This window comes from Drosophila willistoni, unplaced genomic scaffold (genome assembly GCF_018902025.1).
Source record: "Drosophila willistoni isolate 14030-0811.24 unplaced genomic scaffold, UCI_dwil_1.1 Seg569, whole genome shotgun sequence".
NCBI lineage: Eukaryota > Metazoa > Arthropoda > Insecta > Diptera > Drosophilidae > Drosophila > Drosophila willistoni.
Genome location: NW_025814490.1, coordinates 12,275 through 39,667, shown reverse-complemented (window position 1 = coordinate 39,667; position 27,393 = coordinate 12,275). Strand labels below are relative to the sequence as shown.

General features: G+C 41.6%; 2 protein-coding genes across 2 annotated transcripts; one reads left to right on the top strand and one right to left on the bottom strand.

Annotated features, from left to right (window-relative positions):
- The first annotated feature begins 2,228 nt into the window (after positions 1 to 2,228).
- Positions 2,229 to 2,908, top strand: LOC124461624. The gene is made up of 2 exons (XM_047013133.1): positions 2,229 to 2,287; positions 2,345 to 2,908. The coding sequence occupies exons 1-2, from the start codon at positions 2,240 to 2,242 to the stop codon at positions 2,708 to 2,710; spliced, it is 414 nt and encodes a 137-aa protein (XP_046869089.1). The 5' UTR covers positions 2,229 to 2,239; the 3' UTR covers positions 2,711 to 2,908.
- A 113-nt stretch (positions 2,909 to 3,021) lies between these two features.
- Positions 3,022 to 4,206, bottom strand: LOC6653529. Its single transcript, XM_047013129.1, is given in 4 exon segments — positions 3,022 to 3,062; positions 3,496 to 3,595; positions 3,653 to 3,836; positions 3,838 to 4,206. Coding segments are annotated over 4 exon segments (615 nt in total). The 5' UTR covers positions 4,128 to 4,206.
- Between the last annotated feature and the right edge of the window lie 23,187 nt (positions 4,207 to 27,393).

Below are 27,393 nucleotides of genomic sequence, written 5' to 3'. Positions count from 1 at the left end.
CGATCTTGATCAAATTTGGCATAGTCGTTTATATGTGTAATTAACTCACCAATATTAAATTTCACGACAATAGCTCAAAAAATAACGAAGTTATTAAGAAAAGTCACTGTTCGTGACTTTGGCGTTTGTATGGGAGCTATATGATATAGTGATCCGATCCGGCTGAATCCGAGATATACGAGCCTACATGCAAAATTTCAGCTCTGTAGCTCTTACGGTCTAGGAGGAGTTTGCGTTGATCCAGACGGACGGACGGACGGACGGACGGACGGACATGGCTATTTGAACTCGTCTCATCGTGCTGATCAAGAATATATATACTTTATATGGTCGGAGATGCTTCCTTCTATGCGTTGCACACTTCTGACCAAAATTAATATACCCTTTTTGCAAGGGTATAAAGATATGTTTTGTGATTTAAAAGCAACGTACTTTATTATTTGAATGAAAACTTAGAACTGAGTTACAAAAATGTCTTATGGTTATATTTATAAGCTAGATTTGGGAGCCCTTTGGTGGCGTGATTGATATTTGGATGATTTGATTGGTCCGAATTTAATTGCTGAGTTAGCGCTCTCACGCTTTTGGTTGTTAGGGGGACTATTATTACTTCAAGTGTTTAATTGTTTATGTTCATTTTATGGGTTAGCGTTCATACGCTCTGGTTTTGAGGGGGACAATTGTTTATTAAAACGGATTTTTAATAACCGTTATAAATTTTAGGGGGCGAAATACTTATATGTTATTGGGTATTGGAGTTGGATATATGACTATATATTCTTAATCAGCATGAGAAGCAGAGTTGATATAGCTATGTCCGCCTGTCCGTCTGTCCGACCGTCCGTCCGTCTGTGCGTTTGCGTTTTACTCAGCCATTTTAAGAGCTATCAGGCTAAAATTTTTTTCGGGGTTTTTTATTACCCGGGAAAAATAAAGTATGAAAACCATCAGGATTGCACCACTATATCATATAGCTCTTGAAGAACTAGAAGAAACATTTTCATAAAAATTGGAGTATGCCATGAAATTTACATATGTGACAATATTGGATATAAAACCCCAGATCCCAAAATTTGATGTGATCGGATAAATATAACACAAGTTACAGTCAACATAATAATCGGCTCTGCTCCCAACTCGTGCGTTGCTTTGCTTTAGGAATGAGGGAAGAAGAACAAATTGTAAAATAGAGAGTAAAATTGTTTTGTTTGTATATTGATGAATTGAGTTGCAGAAAATAAACATGCAAAATTATTATTACCAAGGAATGCAAGGGTATATAAACTTCGGCATAGCTTCTTTGAAATTTTTTACATAAAGGCTATGTCGAATAGGAAATTCATCTTTAATGGTCACGCAAGTTCGCTCTGCTTTGCCACTTATTTCATGTCTGTGTGGATGCTGAACAAGTAAATGCAACAGATTAGAACGAACTGCTAGTTTACAAATAAAATTGTAGCTCTTTCAAGGTGGATGCTGTAGCTAAAAATGGTCCGCTGCTTCAAAATATGTACATTTGTATATATGTATATGTGCTGGGATGTATGTACATACAATTGGTTGCTTTCATTGCTTTCACGAAAGCGCAGCTCTACTGGCCAGCCGTCTCACTAACAAAGAGATGTTTTTCAATTTATCATCAGTCGCTTGACATGCAGCCATGCCAGGCGCAATTAAGCATCAAGAAACTTGGCTAGGATGCCTAAGATGCAACTGCGAGCACTCAGTCGATCATCAAAAGTGCAGCCACAGTGCCAGTACAAACCCCAGCCGTAGTTTCATTCAACATTTTGGGAGCTGCATGCCATTCAGGATAGCCGTAGGAATCAATTCGATCGAATCCCACCAGCCCAGATGCAAATGCACAGCGTGGCATGTGGCAGCCCTGATGATTGTCTTTTGATGGCTGTGAAGTGCGCGTAGTGCCAGTTATGCTGATAAGCAGCAGCAGTTGAATAGCCTGGTCATGGATCAGAAGCCTCAACAGCAACAGAATCGGATACAGCAGGCATCGAGTGGTACTAGTCCGGTTAGCTTTTTGAAGGACATGTCGCTGATTTATCGCATATATCAGCAATGTACTGGTAAAAATATGTCCGTTTGTCTCAAGGTGAAACTACTAACTGGCCTGGAAAAGGCTTTCCGTTGGGCAAAATCCTTGACCCTCTTCGAGGGTATTCAGTTTGTTAGCAGCAGTCCGGACAATCAGTATATTAGGTAGGAGCAGGTCCTGAATAGCATGATTATGAAGCGTCTTGGCAATTTTCTGCAAGATCACACTCTACAGGTATGGCGGATCAAGCTATAGTTAAAGGATTATTCAAATTTGCTCATTTTTTTGCAGATTGAATTCCCTGATCTACGCGACACGGATAGCAACTCTGTAGAGGGCCGTAAGAAGACGGATAAAAAGGGCCGTGGATCTTATATAATGATTCCCTTGCTGCTTTGCGGCACATTTGTGCCAGTTGCCTATGGAGCCTTGGCTATGCTGTCCGTTAAAGCCTTGATTGTCTCTAAATTGGCGCTGGTATTGGCATCCATAATGGGCATCAAAAAACTATTGAGTGGCGGCGGCGGAGGCAAGGAATCCTCTCATGAAGTTGTTGTCTCCTCTGGCGGCCATTCGGGCTGGTGTCGGGACTTTGATATGGCCTACAGCAGCTGGAAGCAAGCAAAGGATTCGGCGGGCAGCGGCAAAAGCTTGTAGACGCACCACGCGAACCCCCTCCGCCTGACCCTGCATAGTGATCCAATGATGATTCCAGCCGAGCATTTGCATTTGGAAACGACAAAGAGAAGAAGCCAACCAAAGAACCGATTGCCGCATAAACTGTCTGACTTGAATGTGTGTAAGGTTTAAGTGAGCGCTAAATTAAATATAGTTAATTCTGCTTTAAATCACAAATAGTCTCAATATCGTAAGAGCTAAAAAGGTTGAGGTTTTCAGGAAACAAAGGCCGTCTTGTGGGCAATCCATTTCCCTATACAAACGTTTTCTAACATAAAGGCTATGTCAATTTAAATAAAGTCAACTGTTGTATTAATGTCATTGTAGTGCTCTGTAATATACAATGTGAAAACTAAAGGAAAATTTGATGAACAAGGAGAAATTATATGAGAAGAGCGGCGCTTTAGTATTCAACGAGTAAGGGCATTAATTCGTGCTTCTCAAACACAAGAGCACAGAGGACAGCCTATCAAACGGTTAGGTTAGAAACGAGAAATCGTCGAGCCTATCGTACAGATGAATGAGGAATAATATTCAAAGTGCAAGAAGAAATGGTTCAAGAATTGATTTGAATCGAGCAGCCTTTCTATATGATTGCACCATCGACTACAGCTTGCATCGATTAGTTTGTGTAGTAGTAAAACGGTTTGTGCTGCCTTAGTGGTAAAGTAAAATTGTTATTATTGGTCCCGCTAAAAGAGCCATTGTGTTTCCTGCTTTATGGCGAAACACTAGAAATACAAATACAGCAATACAGCACAAACCAGTCGTTTTAGGCTCAAATGTGCCACTGCCCTTTTTATCCGTCTTCTTACGGCCCTCTACAGAGTTGCTATACGTGTGGCGTAGATCAGGGAATTTAATCTGCAAAAAAATGAGCAAATTTGAATAATCCTTTAACTATAGCTTGATCCGCCATACCTGTAGAGTGTGATCTTGCAGAAAATTGCCAACACGCTTCACAATCATGCTATTCAGGACCTGTTCCTTGGCATGTACTCCACGCGGCAGTACAGCCTCAATATCCTGTTCACTGATCGATGTCAGCTTGGATCGCTGCTTATTGTCCGGACTGTTGCTAAGAAACTGAACACCCTCGAAGAGGAACCGAACGGAAAGCCTCTTCCAGGCCAGTTAGTAGTTTCACCTTTAGACAAACGGACATATTTTCACCAGTACATTGCTGATATATGCGATAAATCAGCGACATGTCCTTCAAAAAGCTAACCGGACTAGTACCACTCGATGCCTGCTGTATCCGATTCTGTTGCTGTTGAGGCTTCTGATCCATGACCAGGCTATTCAATTGCTGCTGTTGATAACTGGCACTACGCGCACTTCACAGCCATCAAAAGACAATCATCAGGGCTGCCACATGCCACACGTATTTAATCATATCTGGGCTGGTGGGATTCGATCGAAGTGATTCCTACGGCTATCCTGAATGGCATGCAGCGCCCAAAATGTTGAATGAAACTACGGCTGGGGTGGATACTGGCCCTGTGGCTGCACCTTTGATGATCGACTGAGTGCTGGCATTTGCATCTTAGGCATTATATACCTCCTAGCCAAGTTTCTTGATGCTTTATTGCGCCTGGCATGGCTGCATGTCAAGCGCCTGATGATAAATTGAAAAACATTTCTTTGTTTTAGTCTAATTATCACGCCAATTAGTGAGACGGCTGGCCAGTAGAGCTGCGCTTTCGTGAAAGCAATGAAAGCAACCAATTGTATGTACATACATCCCAGCACATATACATATATACAAATGTACATATTTTGAAGCAGCAGCCGCAGTTTTAGCCATAGCCCCCACCTTGAAAGAGCTGCAATTTTATTTCTAAACTAGCAGTTCGTTCTAAGCTGTTGCATTTACTTGTTCAGCATCCACACAGGCCTGAAACAAATGCAATAAGTGGCAAAGCAGAGCAAACGTGCGTGACCATTAAAGACGAATTTCCTATTCGACATAGCCTTTATGTAAAAAAAAAAAAAATATACTTATACTTTGTAAATAGCTATGTAGGCGAATTCTCTCTTAGCGCCGTTTATTAGATCGTAAAAAGATTTTCGGTTTTCAGGAACTTTTCTTTTCTTAGTTTGTCATTGTTTCGGTTTTATGTTCAAATGCTTTTGCTTAAGACGAAAGATACAAATTTACTTTGCTTTGCTGTTAAGTTTATTGTTGCATACTTTGCGGCATTTGCATAGTATGCAGTGCAACCAAGAAATAAAAGAGTTAAGACACAAACTTAAAGCCAACTTGACGAAAGTGTATGAAAGCTTTTCACTTACCTACTGTTTAGCTCGTTCAGTTTCGAATCTATCTACTATAGAAATAATACCAGAATTTTGAGATCTAAGAATGCCTGGGATATGGCTAAAATTCTCGGCGTCCGCCTGCAACAACAGAGACTTCTGCAATCTGTTGAATGAATTTTCTTAAAGCTGAAGGATACAGAAACGTCGGCTGCCTAAAGTTCAATAGTGAAACACCGATTCTAGAATATAGTGCTATACGTTGCGGCAGCAGACGAGAATACGATGGATTGGGTGTTGGGTGTCATCTGCAAAAAAGATAACTACGAAGCTGTTCCCCTTACGGAATTTCTACATCTCTTACCAGCTCGAGTCATACTGCCTAAAGTAGAAGACTGCTTAAGTAAAATCTCTGAAATGCTCGAACGACAAAATAATGATGTTCAAACATACAAATGGTCTGTTACCGATAGAAATGATTTGGATCCATGCTCCAACGATAATATTACGAAAGTATGCGTTAATGAAACGATCGATCTATAAATGGACGCTGACAGTATTGAGACTATTAATAACAGATGCTACCAGTTAAAATACAATTTCTGGGTAGTCAAATTCATTTACATATATTTTATCATATTTCATAAAATTTCAAATTGATCATTAAAAAAATGGCTGAGCAAAAAACACATGAAGCCTAGTAATATCTAGATCTTTTTTCCATCCACTATAACACTGATCATGCCCCTAGCCCAAACCCAAAGCCATACAGGTGTAGAGAGAGAGAGAGAGACACGACAATTGAATTTATGATAACAATAACAATTTCAAAAAACGCTGCTTCGCTTTCTAATATATATAAACACATATATGTATGAATCTTACAAAGTCCAGTGCAATATTCATAGATAAACCGAAATACTCTTGCTTGCAGCATGGTTGCTGTTGCTGTTGCTTTCTTTGGTATGCGACAATTTCACTTTTGATTCGCTGTACAAAATATTAATTAGTTGCCCGTCAATTATAGAACATTGAACTTATCGTCAAGGGAACCTTTTTAATACCCACATACATTTATTGACTAACCTTCCCACCCAATTCGATTTAATACAAGGCGCCCTTTACACATTTTGGTTTTTTTTTGGGGGAATGGGACAACTTAATTGCGAATACTGATGTCATCACTGGAATATCAGTGGAACTGACTTACTCTTGGTTAGACTTTTACGCAGCACTTTCATTAATTGAAAATTACTCAAGCACATCACGGGCGGCTTGTTAACATGACGGACCTGAGATAGAGCTGCTAGCCGGAATTTAGAGTCGACGGGGCGATTGCCAGCTATGCGGAATGAAAGTGAAACTTTCAAAAGGTGTCACTTTGGTAAGATGCCACTGTGGATAAGGGTTGGGCAGACAGGGGACGAAACTATGGGGCTGGGATGATGACCAATCGGAGAGGGGGAGAGAGAAAAAGAGAGATGCTTTAAGTAATAATCATTTTGCTGAACTGCCAAAAATATTTCGCACAAATAATATTCAGGTCAGCACTGAAGCTTTGCTCAATTAGCAACTTTGCGCACACGCTGGCAGGGCCAAGGGGCATAGAAGGTAATAATATTGAGAGAAATTACTGAAGCACATGTCTAAACAAAAGATATTTGCAAAATAATGTGAGCTAAGCAAAGCAATTTCTATTGCATAAGAAAAAACATAATCAATGGTTAGTTTTTCGTTTGTCTTTTACAATTACTTTTTATTTCACTTTCATTAAAAAAACCACACGCCCTTTGCCCATTTCTCGTGACAATACAATTAACCATCACGCATCCATCTGAGGCCACGTGGAGGTGATTTGCATAGTTCTTGTTTCCGACAAGTCGTTGATTCGAGTGTTTTGCATCTGTTTGGTTTGGTGGCCATGCAAATCTGTCGCTTTCTTCTTTTGGGGCAATTGTCTAGAGAGCAGCAGCAGCAGACGCAAAAGACGTGTGGCAATTTAAAGCCAATGAAATACTTTTCCACTGCATCTGTATCTGCGTGTCCGACTGAAGTTGTATATCCAACCATCCAACAAGCCATCTATCCATCCATCCATCCATGTGCAACTGATGGCGATTGGCATACAAAACTGCAGATACACACACACCGACACATTATGAGTGTTCGAGTTCGAGCGAGATGTGAGGCAAAAACAAACACAAATAAAGAGCAAAGTTAAAATCAAATTTTTTTTTTTCATCTTGTATTTTGTTTTATTTTTCATACCGCCTGCAAACTAGTTAATTTTCTATTTTACTCCAATTCGAGATACGATGGCTGCGCACTTGTGGTTGCTTTCGACCAATATACACACACACACACAGCCAAATTCATAAGTGGTGCTGCTAGTGTGGATGGTGTGGTTGGTGCTGGTTCAATTGATAATTACCCTCTCCACATTAGCCACCACCCATCTCTCTGCGCTGTGGCCACCCTCCTTCCCCTATACCACAAAGTCACGTGCCTGCAATTGTAAATGGAGTAGCACTTTCTGCTGTGGTTATGACTGAGATTAACATTGAAAAGCATTGAAAGTATGCCATGATGTTAGCAGAAAAAGAACAAAAAACCATTTGCCTATAAGTGCCATCATATATCTTTTTAAGCTGTCAAATGAATGCCAATAATATCGAAATAAATTGCCCAGCTAAGCTTAAAACAATTAATGGCTCTTACCTTCTCCCTTAACACTTTGTTAGCATGTGTGTGTCAATCTGTGTGTCAGTGTGTGTGTGGCATATAGTTGTTAACCGTTGGTTTAGTGTCTTGATAAACAACAAAATAACGGCTCTGCCAACGACAACGACAACGGCAACTGCGACGCATATGCACTGTCGACCGGCCTCTATCAGGAGGTTTCGGTCTTTTGCTCTTGGCCAGGTTGGTTGCAGCCGATGCGCCTCCTCTTAACGTCTTCTTCGGGCTGTTTATTTAAATTCTAAGCTCGGCTACTGTTTCAATTCTGGTGGGGGGATTGGTAGGAGAGTGTGAAGCACTCGCATCGTGTCGCATCATCAATGCCGGTGTCTTTTTTTTATTTTTATTTTGTCCAACGTTTCTGTTTCTGTTTGCGTCGTCGCTGCTGCTCCTGCTGCTGCTGTCGTTGCTCTGCTGGCGGGGAATAAAACTCTGCGGAATAAAATTTGGATCCGCGGGAGTCTTTTATTCACAGTTTACGGATTGTCTTCTGACTGACAGATCGAACAAGCCAATCGAGCGCAGTGCCACTCAATCAAGTGAAGCAAATCAAGCCAAAAGCACGCTCAGCTAGTGCAAACATCTAAAAGGATAATATACCACTCGCATCTCTCCGTTGTGTCATTAGTGTTTGAGCAAAAACAAATATCAAAAAAATTACAATCATGTTTAAATTTGTGTCTTTTCGCGCTGATTGCCTCAACGGCGGCAGCTGCCTCCGAGGCAGACAGTCTATTGACGAGTGCCCGCAAAATGGTCAAGGATTACGGCGACCGATGGTGTTGTGCATGAAGGTAAACGCCACCATCTCTCCCTCTCTCTCTCTCTTTCACTCTGTCATTCCTGATGTCACATGATAATATTTGAACAGGAACGTGCTCTGCATTACTTTGATAGGGAAAACGAAGATGTGAGGCTGACAGAGGGCATTGCCTTGGTGAAAACCGATGATATTCCAGAAGAGGTGGAAGCTTGTGAATCTGAGGTCGATTCATTGCTGGTGGAGCATGTTGCTCACTTCTTTGGCACACACACATTGCAATTCAATGTCCCCAACTTTACCACTAAGGCAGCACAGAACAGTCATTTTATCAGCAAACTTCAATAAGCCACAATGCCACAAAACTAATCGATGCAACCTGTAGTCGATGGTGCAATCATATAGAAAGTCTGCTCGATTCAAATCAATTCTTGAACCTAATTCTTTCTAACCTAACCGTAGCACGAATTAATGCCCTTACTCGTTGAATACTAAAGCGCCGCTCTTCTCATATAATTTCTCCTTGTTCATCAAATTTTCCTTTAGTTTTCACATTGTATATTACAGAGCACTACAATGACATTAATACAACAGTTGACTTTATTTAAATTGACATAGCCTTTATGTTAGAAAACGTTTGTATAGGGAAATGGATTGCCCACAAGACGGCCTTTGTTTCCTGAAAACCTCAACCTTTTTAGCTCTTACGATATTGAGACTATTTGTGATTTAAAGCAGAATTAACTATATTTAATTTAGCGCTTACTTAAACCTCTTTTGGCTTCTTCTCTTTGCCCGCCGAATCCTTTGCCGGCTTCCAGACGCTGTAGGCCAAAAAGGACTTTTTATCAAAGTCCCGACCCCAGCCCGAATGGCCGACAGAGGAGACAACAACTTCATGAGAGGATTCCTTGCCTCCGCCGCCGCCACTCAATAGTTTCTTGATGCCAATTATGGATGCCAATACCAGCGCCAATTTAAAGACAATCAAGGCTTTACCGGCCAGCATAGCCAAGGCTCCATAGGCAATTGGCACAAATGTGCCACTGCCCTTTTTATCCTTCTTCTTACGGCCAACTCTACAGAGTTGCTATCCGTGTCGCGTAGATCACGGAATTTAATCTGCAAAAAAATAAGCAAATTTGAATAATCCTTTAACTATAGCTTGATCCGCCATAACTGTAGAGTGTGATCTTGCAGAAAATTGCCAACACGCATCACAATCATGCTATTCAGGACCTGTTCCTTGGCATGTACTCCACGCGGCAGTACAGCCTCAATATCATGTTTACTGATCGATGGCAGCTTGGATCGCTGCTTATTGTCCGGACTGCTGGTAAGAAACTGAACACCCTCACCCAATAAGTGGCCAAGCAGAGCAAACGTGCGTGACCATTAAAGATGAATTTCCTATTCGACATGTAAAAACCAGAGGGCCGGGGCTAACTTCGACCGCGTCAAAGTTTGTATACCCTTGCAACATTATTGGTAACTTTTTCCTTACCTATAGCCATCAAAGTGGAAAAACGCTTAAGCTAAAAGGGCTAATGTGTCCGAAAGAACGGCCTACAATCTTAGCATAGGAAATAACGAAGATATTGATCAAAGTCACTGTTTTCCACCGATCGTTCCTATGGGAGCTATATGATATAGTTACCCGATCTTTATCAAATTTGGCACAGTCATTAACAGATATATTAAACTAACAAATGTTTAATTTGAAAGCAATCGCGTCAAAAGTAACGAAGTTATTGGCAAAAGTCACTGTTTTCGAGAGATCGTTCCTATGGGAGCTATATGATATAGTCAACCGATCTTGATCAAATTTGGCATAGTCGTTTATATGTGTAATTAACTCACCAATATTAAATTTCACGACAATAGCTCAGAAAATAACGAAGTTATTAAGAAAAGTCACTGTTCGTGACTTTGTCATTTGTATGGGAGCTATACGATATAGTGATCCGATCCGGCTGAATCCGAGATATACAACGCCTGCTGTATATACAAGCCTACAAATTTCAGCTCTGTAGCTCTTACGGTCTAGAAGGAGTTCGCGTTGATCCAGACGGACGGACAGACGGACGGACGGACGGACATGGCTATATGACCTCGTCTCGTCATGCTGATCAAGAATATATATACTTTATATGGTCGGAAATGCTTCCTTCTATGCGTTGCACACTTCTGACCAAAATTAATATACCCTTTTTTCAAGGGTATCAAAAAAAAAATACTTATACTTTGTGTTTAAGAATAAACACCGTGTCCATCTGAAGCGGTTTCACCAAATCAGATGCACTAAAGAAAATATAATACAACTGTTCTTTGGCACAAACAACTAATCTAGCATATGACTAGAATTACAATCAGCCACACGCGTTGTGGGAAAAAACACTTGTAATTGTAAACTAACCCAAACGATCACAACGGCAGGATGTCAAGTGGCCGACGCCGTGCCTAAAATAATAATAATTTTTCAAACCCCGAATGCGTGGGTGTGAGTCGTACTAGAATAAGATCTCCTTAAGAACAATTGTTACCTCCTAGAGCCTAAGATTTCCTATATAAACTCCGTACTTTAGTAAATAAAATCAGTTCATATTTTGAATTCAACGAATGAAGATTGGGTTATTTTCCTTCTCTCCGGGAATTCCCTATTCATTTTGGTCCTTCGAGCCGGATGGATCATGTTTGGTCCTTCGATAAAAAAGAACTCTGTAGTTTTCCCCCACCAGTGGTAAGAGACTCAGAGGTTCAATCAGCTCCTTAAAGTCTGAATTCTTATGATAAGATCAGCTAAAGGTAGCAAAATAAATAACTCTTGTTTTCCCTCACCAGTGGTAAGAGACAGAGTATACAATTAAAGCAAAATATTATTGCTTAATAAATAAAAAATGCGTGCGTCTGAATCTAAAGGCAGTTTGGCTAGTGGAGCAACTGTAGTATCTTCAGCGGCGGGAGAGTTTTTAACCAATCTTAAAGGCAGTTTGGCTAGTGGAGCAACTGTAGTAATTTCGGCAGTGTGTATGTACACTAATATCGTTGCAAACGCTGTATGTAGTTGCAAGTAGGCAACAAAGATCAGCAGCAGAGCAATGAAACAGTTGCAATTAGCCAACAAAGGACAGCAGAAGAGCAATGAAATATTTGCAAAGAGGCAACACGTTAGCAGAAGAGCATCAACATAGTTTCAGAGACGAAAAGGATGGTGGCAGGTGGCCGCAGGAGCAGATCGGAGAGGCGAGCGGAGTTCGAACGAGTTTAAGGAGAGGCGAGCGGAGGCAAAGCATGGTTTTCTAACAATTTAAAGGTCGCTTAAATAAAAAACTAATTACATACTATACAAATAAATCCCACTCGCCCCATTTGGTGGCCCCGCGCAGAATGTTTAAGAATAAACACCGTGTCCATCTGAAGCGGCTTCACCAAATCAGATGCACTAAAGAAAATATAATAGAACTGTACTTTGGCACAAACAACTAACCTAGCATATGACTAGAATTACAATCAGCCACACGCGTTGTGGGAAAAAACACTTGTAATTGTAAACTAACCCAAACGATCACAACGGCAGGATGTCAAGTGGCCGACGCCGTGCCTAAAATAATAATAATTTTTCAACCCCCGAATGCGTGGGTGTGAGTCGTACTAGAATAAGATCTCCTTAAGAACAATTGTTACCTCCTAGAGCCTAAGATTTCCTATATAAACTCCGTACTTTTGTAAATAAAATCAGTTCATATTTTGAATTCAACGAATGAAGATTGGGTTATTTTCCTTCTCTCCGGGAATTCCCTATTCACTTTGTAAATAGCTATGTAGGCGAATTCTCTCTTGGGGCCGTTTATTAGATCGTAAAAAGATTTTCGGTTTTCAGGAACTTTTCTTTTCTTAGTTTGTCATTGTTTCGGTTTTATGTTCAAATGCTTTTGCTTAAGACGAAAGATACAAATTTACTTTGCTTTGCTGTTAAGTTTATTGTTGCATACTTTGCGGCAACAATATAAGATCTAATATCTAGATCCTTTTTCCATCCACTATAACCCTGATCATGCCCCTAGCACAAACCCAAAGCGAGAGAGAGAGACACGACAATTGAATTTATGATAACAATAACAATTTCAAAAAACGCTTACGTGCGTGCTAAAAATGGTAGTTGACGCTGTAGTTGATTCGCTTTCTACTAAACAAATATATATAAACACATATATGTATGAATCTTACAAAGTCCAGTGCAATATGCATAGATAAACCGAAATACTCTTGCTTGCAGCATGGTTGCTGTTGCTGTTGCTTTCTTTGGTATTTCAATTTCACTTTTGATTCGCTGTACAAAATATTAATTAGTTGCCCGTCAATTATAGAACATTGAACTTATCGTCAAGGGAACCTTTTTAATACCCACATACATTTATTGAGTAACCTTCCCACCCAATTCGATTTAATAGAAGGCGGCCATCCCCTTGGTTCTAAGGCCGAAGCGTCGAGGCGGCCACCAGGTCCGTTTCCGAGAACACCGGGCGGCACTACTGGCCCAGATTAACAACGATCCTCCATCACCCTGGGCAGAAGGATGCAGGCTGTGGTACAAAATAGATGACTTGGAAAAAGCGCACCAGAGAACCAAACCGGGGGGTGGCAGAGCCATATGCAGCGACCAGTAACAGCAGCAGATGCAGAAACAAAAAAATATTAACAAAAAATAATAAGAAAATAAAAAAAGTGTGTATATATATACACTAAAATACAAAATGCACAAAAAAAAACATATATATATATACAATTAAATAATAAATTCCAATCGGCATTATATACCCCAACATACCCTAACGAAGAGCGCATGTCAAACATGTGCACTCAAAATTGCACAAACAACATAAACACACGTGTAAAGCTTGTCACGATCAAAGCGAGCTTCTGAAAAAACTTCAATAAAGTTCAAAAAAAGCTCAACTAAATTTCACGAAGCTTGCAAGCACACATAAAGCTTTCTGATCGCAGCAAGCTCCACAAGATCAAAATTGCCCAATAACAAAGTCTAAATACCCTATAAGAAAAATTACATCATTTTTTTTTTTGGAAACAATTAAATATTAGAAAATAGAATTTTAAACAAATTGAAAAAAATAACAAAGAAAAAAAAAGAATCAAAATTTTTTATATATTACAATATAAAGAAGAAAAAAAAATGAAATACTAAGAGAACAAAATTATTTTAAGGGAAATATTGAAAAAAAATTTCAGAAAGCGTACAAGTGCCAAAGTAGTAAAATCTTCACTGAGCTAATATACAGTTTAAATAAACAACTAATAATCAATTACTTTCACTCGTTGCAGAGGACGGACGTGTTTTTTTTGCGCTTATCAACTTTTATTTTTTCTCGCGATTAAATACTTTTACATAACTCTTAAATTATTGGTTTAATTAATAATAATTTCAACATCCGAATTTTATTTTCATTTCGCGAATTCTTGCTATCGCTTTTGTTTAAATTTAAATAAATCAAAACTTACAACAATACTTGCATTAGCGGTGTTGTTGTTTTGTTTATCTCTTTTGCTTTTGTGTCTTTACCGTTTTAACTAACTCTCGCGCTCTTGCGTACAAATTGTTGTTGCATGTGTTCAATTTGACGCGCTCTCCCGCTCTTTTCTATTCTTGATTGATTTGCGCTCTCGTCTTTTGCCTACCCGCGACTCTGTGATACGTGTTTTTGTTTTTGTGTTTTCATTTTTTTTTATTCTTTAGTTATGAAGGCCTTACTCTGCACATTAACCCTTGTGTCAGAACTGGTCAGTATATTCTTATATACAGATTTTTTACCTTTAGAACTTTTATTTTTTATTTTTTTGTATTTCCTTTTGTAATTAAATTAAACTTTTTGATAAAATGGTTGTCTGCTCAAAAAATAATTGCATAGTTGCCACTAATGCGGTTGACTCCCATGATTATATTCTTTGTTGGTTTTGTGACAATGCGGTTCACGTTAAGTGTGCAGGTTACACAGGCAGAATCAAGGAGTCTACTGCTAAAGGTGGTGGCTTAAAATATGGATGTGATGCTTGCCCGGAAGTTCGAGAATGAGATGCGCTCTTTCATGAGGCGGACTAGAGATAGTTTTGACACTTTAAGGGCACGTTTTAATAAACTCCTTATGAATGAGTCTCCGAAACGTAAAAGGACCAGTCCTTGGGGTGTTTCTGTATCTGTATCCGGATCCGCCAGCTCTCTTATCGTCCCCGACCGGTCTCATGCACCGTCCACTCCTAACTCGAGAATGTACAGCAATTGATATCGTTTAAGAGCCCGGTTGTGAATGCTATTAGTAATGAATTACCGGTATTACCTGTATTACCTTATTGCCGATAGTTCTAAAAGTATCGAGGGCCCCGTAAACAAGTTGACTGCTGCAGTGGGTGACTTGTCCAACGTTACCACCAAAGAAACATATATTTGTTTCTAGGCTAGACCCTGTTGTCACATCTGATGATGTAATAGCCTATATTCGGAAGAAAGTTAACGTCTCGAATATTGCGGTGGAGAAGTTTAAATTTTCTTATTCTAGGACATTTCGTCCTTTTAAATTAGTGTTTCTGCCAATATCTTCGACACTATATGTCGAGAAGATTTTTGGCCTAAACATATAATAGTTAAGGAATATACTGTAAAAAAGAAAAATCGGCAACCGATTCGCTTGCCTACAACAACAACTAATACTATTCCTGCCACATCAGCATCTGCTGGTGTGTCAAAAAACTAGCTTCGTCCCTTAACCTGGGTTACCAGAACGTTAGAGGACTGAAATCTAAACTTCCTAATCTCTATGTAGATAGTCTTTCTTTTGAGCATAACATTCTAGCTTTCACAGAGACGTGGCTAAAACCTGATATTGCTGATGCATCGGTTTTTTCCACAAACTTTTCTATTTTCAGACGTGACCGGATTTCTCGCATAGGTGGTGGCGTTCTGATAGCTGTTGATGCTGCTTTCTCATCTGAAATGATTCAATTTTCTAGTACCCAGGAGATTGAGTTTGTCGGTGTTAAAGTAAATTTTAAATCTTTTAATGCTTTCATTACTTGTTCCTATATTCCACCATTGTCAGACATGGTGGTATATTTAAATCATTTAGAGGCAATTCAGTTTGTCTCCTCTTTAGTTTCGAGTCAAGACATGCTCATAGTTGTAGGTGATTTTAATTTACCCGCTTTAGCATGGTCACTAACAGATGAATCTACCACGTTGCTGCCCTCTTTGTCACATGACTTTATTGATGGCCTTCTAGGCTTATCTTTATCCCAAGTCAATCCTGTCTTAAATTTTAATGGAAAATCGTTAGATCTTATTTTTGTATTGGATTCTTCTTATTGTGACGTTTCTAGGATCGAACCATTTGTTCTTCCAGAAGACAAATTTCATCCTACATTAAATTTAAAAATTGATTTGCCCTTGCTTTCACCATTACTTGGTTCAAATGAGTTACCTCTAACCAGGTGTTTTCGTAAGACTGACTTTGTCAGCCTTAATTAAAACATTGCTACTACCGATTGGTCTTATCTGTACAATTGTAGTGATATGAACTCGGCTGTTCGTTTTTTCTATGATACTCTGAATTCACTCTTTGATATTTGTGTGCCTCTTGGTAGGCTGGAGCGGCTTAACATTTGCAACATTTTTGCAGCTCTATTATTTCGCCATCTCAACATGGGTTTGTGAAACGTAGATCTACAACCACTAACCTTTTAGAATTTACATCAATAATTATCAAGGGGTTCAAAAATGGTAAACAAACTGATGTCATATACACTGACTTCAGCAAAGCCTTTGATTCCGTTTATCATACCCTATTACTTTCTAAGCTGAGCGACATTGGGTTTCCATCCCTTTTCCTTTCTTGGGTTCGAGAATATTTAACAAATAGAAAACAGAAGGTACTTTTTAAGTCTTCTTTTTCCGTTTCCATTTCTGTGACTTCTGGTGTACCTCAAGGTAGTCATCTTGGCCCTCTGCTCTTCACACTATTTATTAACGATCTTCCATCAGTCATTGTTCATTCGCGTGTGCTTATGTATGCTGACGATGTCAAGCTTTGTCTTACTTATAAAGATACAGATTCATTTAGTCGGCTACAAGCTGATCTTGAAAACTTTCAATCCTGGTGCCAGTTTAATCTACTAAATCTTAACACTACCAAATGTAAGGTAATGACTTTTTTTCGTAACTCTCCTCAACTGGTCACTTATATTCTAAACAACAGCCCTTCAGAACGTCTAAATAATATGAATGATTTGGGCGTACTTATGGACCATAAGTTAAATTTTAACACCCATATTTCCACCACGGTCGCAAAGGCCATGAGTGTCCTGGGTTTCATTAAAAGATGGTCAAAAGAATTTGATGACCCCTATACAACTAAAGTTCTTTTTACTTCGCTTGTCCGTCCTATTTTAGAGTATGGATCTTGCATTTGGTCACCTCAATATGAGTCGCACCAGATTAGACTAGAATCCGTTCAAAAGCAGTTCTTGCTATTTGCTCTTCGTGGCTTAAGCTGGGATCGCAATGTCAATTTGCCTTCGTATTCTAGTAGACTTCTCTTGATTAACCTTCCGTCCCTAACTAACCGTAGAATTATGCTTGGTGTCATTTTTATGCACAAGCTCCTAATTGGTGATATCGACTCGCCTGAGTTATTAGCTCAGGTGAATCTGTCGGTACCATGTAGACGGAGTAGACATCCTTTGATACCTTTATCCCTGAGTCGTTGTTCTTCTTACTAGGCTATGCATGAACCTTTTAGGGTCATCTGCTCTGATTACAACCTTCTATCCCCTGTAATCGGCTCAGAGTTTTCTATTAATATGCTTAAAACATCTATCCTATCCCATTTAGTTAATAGATAGCTATAGTATTATTTGTTTGTCTGTCTTTTCTATTGTGTATTTTGTCCACGCGATTCGTGCCGTGCGTTATACGGCTGCACCCCTCGGTCGGTCGGGTGGGAGGTGGTCAGTTGTCTGCTTGGGCTCGCGCGTAACAAACTTTGTCCTGGTTTCGTAGGGGCCACAACGATACTATATAGAAGCAACTTTTGAACCTCTAGTAGCAAAAGACACAGAAGAACCAGCTGTAAAAGATAACCCACAAGACATTCAAGATAATACAAAACCAAAGATGGTGCAAACAAAGATTAAATTTCTTAATACAGCTTCTAAGCTGATTCAGGAGTATTATGGTGGAGTAGAAACACTTCAAAGTTTCATAGATTCACTGGAAATAATCAATGAAATTAAAGCAGAACATGAAGAAACAACTATTAAACTCATAAAAACAAAACTAAAAGGGGACGTTAGACTACTAGTAACAAATGAAAATACTATAAATGGTATAATACAAACATTAAAGAAAGAAATTAAGGGTGAAACAGTTCAGGTAGCAGAGGCAAGATTAATGAATTTAAAACAAAATGGCAAGAACGCAAAAAAGGAACAATTACACAAATAAGAACTCGTACAATAATAATAGAAATTATAATAACAATTACCAAAATAGAAACCCAAATGATAATACTAACTATAACAATACTAGGAATTACAATCTATAGTAATAATTATAATCGAAGAAATTATAACAATAGAAATACAAATTATCCTCCTAAAACACAACAAAATAATAATGTCAGATTTACAAACATAGAAGGAAATTCGGAAAACTCCGAAAGTCCTCTGATGTAAAAAGTCGAACAAATAAAATATATAGTTTAAATTTCAACCTTAATAGCTACATAACTTTAAACTTTGACGATGTAGGGACAACAAAATTACTATTAGACACAGGAGCTGATGTATCACTCAAACAAAAAAAAAATATTAAGAAAAGACAATACAGTTGACATACAAAGACGGACAAAACTTAGTGGAATAGGCATCCCATGTGACGGAATCCTGGGGCTTGACTTTATAAAAAAATTCAATTGCACACTCAATTATTCCACCAACAAATTGATAATTGTAAGGAAGCTCTGGCTGGGGTACAGTTCTCAGTCCAGAGTCCCGTCTACAGAACATTTATTTGATCTGGAGACCTTGATGAGTATTAGGATAGGGGACTGAGATCACATGAAGGGGAGAAAAGGGAAGCGAAAGGAGTAGGAGGAGAGTCCAAGAGGAGTAGCAACGACTGATCTCAATTTCCACTCGTCTGCCAAGCGAAGCCCGCTTGGCCAAGATCCGTTGCCTGTTGGACTGGGAAAGGGAGGCGTGAAAGGAAATGTTAGTGTGGTTATTAGAAAGGGATGGTGAAGAGGAACTGCAACAACTGATCTCGTCTGCCAAGCGAAGCCCGCTTGGCAAAGTTGTGACTGAGCCTAGAGACCAGCGACTGACTTCGTCTGCAGGAGAATAACTCATCCTGACGAAGTCCGCTGATCCTTCGGCTCCACTCAAATAGTGAAGTGGCCAAGGAAAAGGGAAGGGAAAGGGTATACATAGATTCGGTGACAAATAAAGAAATAATGCCGGGTGTGTTAAACGTTAAAAAAAAGAACTACAGTTAGTTTTCATGTTGGGATATTTAATGTGCCCTCCATGGGCGTATTAAAAAATAAAAGTAAAAATGAAGAGGGGCCCTACATGAGCGTAGTTTAAATTGCAATGATAATGTGACTCGTCACACGGTGTCCTTATTTCGAACGGACGAAATGGATCGTGACTCGCCCGTGTACTTTAACGTCGATACGGAACAGTTGATCATCCGCCCACATGAGGAAACGGTGGTTTGTGCGGGGTCCATCGTGACGGAGTACCGCCACCCGATCTCGGACTTCAGCGGGTACTCGTCTACCCGGGGTGTCGACGAGCCATTCTGGTGGTGTGAGGACATAATTGGACGCCGCGGCGGTGGCCTCCGGCACATAAATTGGCGTAGATCGGCGCAAAGGGCCTCGCGACATTGGTCTAGGGCTGGCGTGAGTTGGCAGAGTAGCGGTGTCGTTTGCCGGGGCGCGCGATGGTCGAGGACGGTCCCGGAGAGGTCTAAGCGTCTCCTCGTTGTCAGATTGTGTCTCACTGACCCTGACGGTTGTCAGGAGAACACCTGTGTTCGCTGGGGGGCTTATCGGCTTATACACGGGCCGCAGAGGTGTGTCTGGCATGGCTGCTTCCACGACTTCTGGAGACACCAGACACTCACAAACGGGCCGCGGAGGGGTGTCCGGTGTGAGCGGAACTGGGTCTGGGCGGGCTTTAGACACGGTGAGACGGCGAGTTGGACTTGAATCCATAGTCATCAGCGGCGGTGACTCTGGATTGTCTCTTCCGGGCAGGTTTGCCCCACAGGACCAGTGGATACCGTCGAATCTTCCAAACGAACAGGGCCGGCAGACTCCGAGGGTCCGATGTTTTGTGCCGGGGGAGAGAGTTCGACCACCGACAGTATCACAGCGCGCTCAGGTCGGGTCGAGGCGGAAGCTCGTTGAGCCTCGTCGGGTGGCTTCTTGTCGCTCTCTAGATCCTTGCCCCCGGCAGGTCGCTCGGTCGGGATGTCGGTCGGGGCCAACTCCACGCGGCAGAGAAGGACTGGGTCTTCCGGTGGACTACCGCTTGTGGTGGGCCGGGCATGACAGGGCCGTGTTCCCTTTCACATACAGCAATCATTTGTTCGACGATCCGGGCTATGTGGGCCTCGCGGTCGCTGTCGTCTTCTCCTTGCTGTGACATACTGCTGTGAAATATAAAGAGTGTTAAAACTACCCTGAATTCTGAGTGTACTAACGAGGCCCTATGAGTGCGGTTTACAAAAGTGCTATGATTAAAGCTATGATACAATGTTTAAGATAATTTTTGCCTAGCATCGGTGCGAAGAGCACCTCGTTAGAAGGAAGGGGGACGTTGGGCAGGCGCACCCACCAACAAGTGGTCCCTCTTGAAAGATCGTTAATCAGTGGCCTCGTGCGGGCCGTGGGTAAGGTGAGGTGAGGTGTCTCGAGGCCGATGTCTTCAGAAAGACCGAGTTCTGGTGGTTCGTTGTCGTCACTATTAAAGGCCTTTATATCAGCCAGACCGGCGGTACGTCGCTCACGCTTCTGGGCTACAAGAAGTCTAACGACGTTGCTGGAAAGAAACTTGATTATTTTATACGGGCCCTTAGGCGCCAGTTTGGCATTGAACCCTTCGTTGGCATTAGACAGCACATGATGCTTGAGCACGACCATGCTCCCGATGTTTGGACGCCAGTCGCGTCGTCTCAGGTCGTAGTATTTCTTTTGATTCTGGGTAGCGTTCAGTTGATTCTCATGTACGAGCTTAAAAATATCTTCCATTCGTCGGACGCGCTCGTCGGGGCTAGGGGGTTCGTTACCGGAGACATCCGTTACTTGGTCATAAAGAGCGCCGGGCATACGGGTTCCCGACCTAATATGATGTAAGCTGGACTGAAGCAGGTGGTGTCGTTGACGCTTGAGTTGATCGCTAGTGTTATTTCTGGAAGCCATTGATCCCAAGTGTTTTTCCCATTCTCCAGGTATTGTGCAATCATGGTCTTGATGGCTCGATTTGCGCGCTCGGTAGGATTCTGCTATGGAGAATATGGGGCGGTATGCTGTAGTATAATTCCGGATGTTTTGGAAAAGTTTTTGAAAACCTTGCTAGTGAACTGGGTGCCATTATTGCTCACGAGGGTGCGAGGATTGCCGAATCGGGCCCAGATCCTTTCGCGAAATACCTTCTCCAAAGCGACTGAAGTGGCCTTACGAAGTGGTACCATCTCGACCCATTTACTATATAAATCCAAGAAAAATAGTAACATCGTATTACCTTGCTTAGAACGTGGCAAAGGCCCGATAAAGTCAGTACACACGGTATCGAAAGACTCCGCGACTTGACGGGTGAGCATTTTGCCCGCTGGTTTCATTTGCGCCGGTCTAAATTGCAAGCAGGTGAGGCAGCATCTAACGTAATGCGCGACATCTCGAAAGAGGCCTGGCCAAAAGTATCTTTGGGTCACTCGCAAAGTGGTTTTCCTGATCCCCAAGTGGCCAGCCGTCACTACATTGTGACATTCCTGTAGTACTTGGTCTCGACACTCTAGGCCAAACGCATAGTTGCCAAGGTGTAGAATCGTGGTCATCTGGATGGGGGTCTCGTCTGCGATAAATCTGGCCGTTCTCGAATATATAATCTGAAAAATCCGCAGGGTGTTCCGTGACGTGCTGCCGCATCTTTAGCCACCATTTGCACTCCGGTTCTACTAGTTGTCCAAAGGTTGTCGCGATAAGGCATCGGCAATCACGTTCAGCTTACCTCGTCTATAATGTATCTCGAACTCGTATTATTCCAACTCCAACTCCCATCTGGCCACACTTGAGCCAAATGGTCCGTGATCACCTCAAAGCAATAGCCTTTCAAATAGCAACGATATTTCCTGATGGCCCAGACTATTGCTAGGCATTCTTTCTCAGTAGTCGAGTAGTTTTCCTCCACCTTCAAGAGACGTCGACTAGCGTAAGCAATGACTCTTTCAGCACCGTCGAGAAACGACATTTGTCTCGGTTGATTCTTAAATTGGCTTGACGCCGAAAGACTTCAAGCAGGTGTGAGAGGTGTTCCTCGAGCGCCTTTCCGATTACGATGATATCGTCTGGATAATCGAAGGCATGTGGTTCCATTTCGGGTCCAATCACGCTATAGAGTGTAAGCCGAAGTGCATGACTTTCCACTGTAATAATCCGCGTCCGGGCACTGTGAAAGCTATACACTCTCTACTTTTGACCTCTAAGGGTATTTGCCAATACCCACTCTTTAAATCTAGAGTAGAGATGTATTTCGCGTTCCTCAATTTCTCTAGGATATGGTGTATATGAGGCAAGGGGTATGCGTCACGCACTGACTGAGCGTTCAGTTGCCGAAAGTCTATACACATGCGAGTATCAAAAGTTTTCTTACTTACCAACACGATTGGTGACACGTGAGGGCTTTTAGATGGTTCAATACGGTCTTCCTTCAGCAGTGCGTCTACTGTTTCGTTGATAATTTGTTGTTGGGACGGATTACGGGGATAGTACCTCTGCTTCATGTTTCGATCGGTCTTCAAAACAATGAAACGAACTTAGTGATTTCCGCGTCAAGAATAGCTTGAAGTTCCGGCTCTAATGTCTCCTGTTCCTTACTAGATGATTGTTCTGGCTTCAAGTCCTCGTCACGGATCTCAGCTTCTACTGAGGCTAATCGGGCGTCCATCTCGGTTACCGGTTCCTTTTTGCCGCTGGGCTGGCGTAATGGGTTTTTAAGGACAGCGTCGGGTGTTGGAGGCGGCAAGACTGCCAAGCCTGCCTGACATACTGGTTTGTTGTTATGCTGAGAGTCAGAGGTATCCTTGGGCGTAGCGGTCGTTTCTGCAGGATCCGGTTGATTTAAATGAGCATCAGGCTGCGTGTGGTCATCCGCCACTAGCGATGGCTCAATTGTAGAATTGATGGGACTGTGGGGCTAATCGAAAGGGGGCAACTGTAACAGATAACCTCCACAACGTATAGAAGTTCCTATGTTCCGAAGGAAATCCACACCCAGAATAAGAAGGTCCATCATCGATGGCATCTCTAACAATGTCATATGTACGGTCTGTACCCCGAGACTGATGCTTGCCCTGAGAGAACTTTTGATCGCTGTACGAGTATTATCGGCAAGGTCGGGAACGGAGCGAAGTGCTGAAGAGCCACTTCCTCGTTTATGAAACTCTTGTTCGCTCCAGAATCCAAGGTAGCTACCATTGGTTTACTATTGACGAGGACATGGGGTTGGATGCGGTCTTTCTTTAGGAGGAGGGGGTTACTTGGCTGAAGTCCTGGTCTAGTCCCTCCGCCTGGCCCAGATTGACACAGAGGTTTGGCTCGTTTCCCGAACGACGGCAGCATTCGATGGTACGTACCCCCCTTTGTCCGCATTGCCAACAGAACAACACACGGGGCTTCGTACATTCTCGTGCGAAGTGACCAGCTCCCGCACATTTGCGGCAAGCTGTGCTGGTATCCACGAGTACTTCAGAGAGTTGACATATCTCAGTCCCGTTTAGGCTGGAAGCTATATGATCCAAGGGCTTATTTTGAACGGCGTTGCTCCTTTTCCAAGAATGCGCTGAGTCATCGCTGCCTTGCTCCAATCGGATTGTCTCATAATTTACCACCAATTTAGTTAAGCCGGGTAACGTTTGGAAATTATTTCGTCGGGTATACAGCTTGTAGTCTGGTAATAGATTTTCGTAGATCCTGTCGAGTTCCTGTAACGTCGAGTAATTAGCTCTCTTCATTACGGTCTTCTAGATACTCGTTGTATGGTTCCTGATGGCGTTGCTTTCGAGCGCGTATGCTATCCTCTAGTTTCTCAAAATAGCGTGGGGGTAGAAAGAACTCTAAAAATTCGGACTTGAAGTCGACCCATGTTATCTCCCGATAACCGCTGGTTTGCCACCAACTTTCGGCCCGTCCGGTCAATAATATGGCTATCATCGGAGGCAGAGTCTCCATACTCAAACGGTACGTCGCGGCTCTGGTAGAGACCAGAGATTTAGAGATTTAGAGCAAATAGAGATTTGCTAGATGAAATAGATAGGATCGGTAGATCCGCTAAAGGCAATTCCCCATTTAGTTATACGTTCCGCGATCGAGGCATAGCTCCCAGTAGTTCATGGACTCGATTCCGCTCACTGGGTTCGATGTTGATCTATGAGCCAGGCATACCGAAAGGTGTCGGAGAACCGGAACGAGAACCAGAATGCGATTCAGAACGATAGTTAGTGTCTTGTGGCACCGGTAGTTGAGAAACAATTTCTTCGGGAGTAGGCGACGGTGCTCTAGACTGTGGTTTTACATCTAATTTCTTGTCCCCGGCACTAAATTGGGCTTTGATTTCGGCAAGTCGACTCAATACCTCAGGATGATGATCCTCCCTTGAGACGAACTCTAATCCGAATTCGTCAGGACTTCCAACTCGGCTTTGCGACGATGGTTTATCCAATGAACGCCCATTGCTAGAATATTAGTAAGGACTCGGGGTCGTAGTATAAGCGATAAGCAGCCAAAAGTTGTCGGAGTTCGCCCAGTAGGCTACGCGATACTGTGTAAAGATGGCTTCGGTAAACCTTTAGACTATGATATGGATGTGCATATATATATTTTCTTTAATTTTTAATAAATTCTGCAGGGAAGGGGTCAGAAAATATAAAAATGTATATATCTTTGTTCAATGAATGTAAGTAACGGTGACGCGTAAATTAGAATTATCGCCGCCGGGGAACTTTCGAGGTGGTTTTTGGTTTAACTATTTTGAACAAAATCTTTGCAATGGTTCAAATGTATATAAGAAAGGTCTTGCCTGTTGGTAGAATTCGATCCAGTTTGTTTATTTGAAATAGGTAAATCCTTGAATGTAGAATATAGTTATTGGGGACGTGATTGAGTCTCCCTCGATGTTGTCCAAAGAAAGTAAAAGGTTACTCCGATTACTGTTTAGAATATCCTTGAGAAAATAGTGGTCCTTGCTGCCGAATTTCCTGATGTCCTTTGCATTAATCTCCGTTGTGTCCTTGAAGCTTAGTTCAGCCTGACGATGAATGTCCTTGTCCTATGTCCTTGTTGATCCTTGTCCAGTCGTTGGTCCTTGTCCAGTTGTTAATCCTTGTATTATAATGATCCTTGTCCAGTTGCTATCCTTCCGGATTGAAGCAATTTTCCTTCCGATGTTTTCTTGTTGAGTTCCAAACACTGACTGACCTTGCCAGTGCGTATGCTTGGTTTTAAACGGCCCCTTGTGCATTATTCTTCTGTCTCCTTTACTCTACTGCTGCTTCTTTGGGTGAAAGTGATGGATTTTTAGGTTACCCATGCCCAGGTCCCGTTCAACTCGTAATGCGGTAGGTTACAACCTCACTAATGGCTCTCTGAGAGAGGCTCCTAGACTCGTTCTATCTGCTTCTGGTAACTTTAGCTCTTTTTTTTTCTTGTAAAATTTTATTTCAATAAGACTAATGCGACTCTGTCGATGGCTCCGTTGATGACCCTATTGCTAGCTCTGTCGGTAACTCAGTAGCTGATTACATTAATAATTCTCTCCGAAGTATACTGTTGATGAGATTATTAATCCTGTCGGAAACTCTGTTGATGACTCTGCTGATAATTCTGTAGCAACCCTGCCGGAGACTGTGCCGATATTCTTCCTTAGCATGACCTGGCTTTGAGCGTGTTTTAAATATATATGTATTATTATATATTTTTTTTTTTTAAACTGATTTCCATATGTGACTCTGTCGATGGCTCTGTTGATGACTCTATCGTTAGCTCTGTCGGTAACTCAGTAGCTGACTTCATTAATAATTCTCTCCGAACTATGCTGTTGAGGATACTATTAATCCTGTCGAAAACTCTGTTGATGACTCTGCTGATGATTCTGTCGAAACCCTGCCAGAGACTCTGCCGATTTTCTCACCTAGCATGGCATGACTGTGTGCGTGTTATATATGTATATATAAAATTTTTTTTTAAATTTGTTGCTCTCATTGCAACGAAACCCAACGCGCGACTGTACTTGCAAATCAGTGTGAATGAAGGAATGACAAAAAAAACGGTTGAATCAAAGCTGTGTGTAAGAGTGAGAGATAAATGGCAAGAGAATGCTCGTAGCTCACACACACGCCGCGAATCAAACGGTGAATTGTCTATTCTCATTCTTACTGGCTGCTCGTGTGTCCCTGTCTCTTTCTCGCATGTAACTGTCGCTTGCAAAGAAAACTAAAGCGCGTGGCACATCGACAACGTATATGCGACCTTTAAATACCCTAACCACAAATATACATATATATATATATATATAAAAGAATGTTTAATTCTCAGTGGACTCCGATATATATATAAATGAATATGCATACATATAAAATTTTCACCCTTATGTGGACTCATATATATATATATATTTATATAAATTAAACACTTCCTTCACTCACGGGTTAAAAAAATGAATTTTTATTTATAAAGTCACTTTTATTACAATACAGTATGTTTTAATTACAACTGAAAGATGCTGACTTTGGTGAGCGAATTCGGCGGAGTTTAAGCGAAGTTACCGGTTGGTTTGTACTTAGGCTCAAGACTGATTTGCTATGGTTCGATTATGTTGGATGAAGGCTTGGGTAATCGACGTCGTCGCAGGCGGCGGCGTTGGCTGAGTCCAATAGTCCACTTTAAGTGCGTGGGACCATTCTTTGTTTTCACAAGTGTTCAGGACCATTCTTTGTTTATTGCCGAAATTTGTGGCGTGATTCTGCGTATGCACCGAACCCGACACCATTCTTCTAGGGCCTGGGAAAATGGGGTGCAGGCTTATTGTTTATCCTAGCGATCGGACTGTTACTTGAGATTGGCGATCATGCGACAAATGGGCATGTGACGATTGAGTGGGGTTGACCAATGGGTATTGCATGTGATGATGAAATAGGGTCGGCCAATGGGCATGCGGTTAATGGGCATGTGTTGACGGACTTGGGTCTATGGCTTCTATGTTATGGTATGAGTTGTGATAGAAGTACTTAACTCCTCCCCCTTTAAGTGCGGACGTCCTCGGTCGCAACAACATATTGGAAGGCCCGATTAAGACTTCCATTGGTGGTCCATGGTTGCCTGTTCCGTGGCTGCAGTATTTTTTGATGTTGCAATATGTTATCATGGCAGCTGCTAGAAGGGTTAGAATAATCCAGTTTGATGAAGACATAATCAAGTTGTTTCTTTGGATACGCTCCAGATTATTAGTATTATTGATGTGTAACTCCTTGATCATTTCCAGCGATAGCTTTTCACCTCTCTGCTGCTTATTTGATAGTAATTGTAACATCGGCGGTTGAACCTCGGCTTCAAAGCGT

Coding starts and splice junctions, on each gene's coding strand:
- LOC124461624 (XM_047013133.1), top strand. CDS start 2,240: ATGATTATGAAGCGTCTTGGCAATTTTCTGCAAGATCACACTCTACAG. Junction 2,288..2,344: donor TGCAAGATCACACTCTACAG/GTATGGCGGATC, acceptor ATTTTTTTGCAG/ATTGAATTCCCTGATCTACG.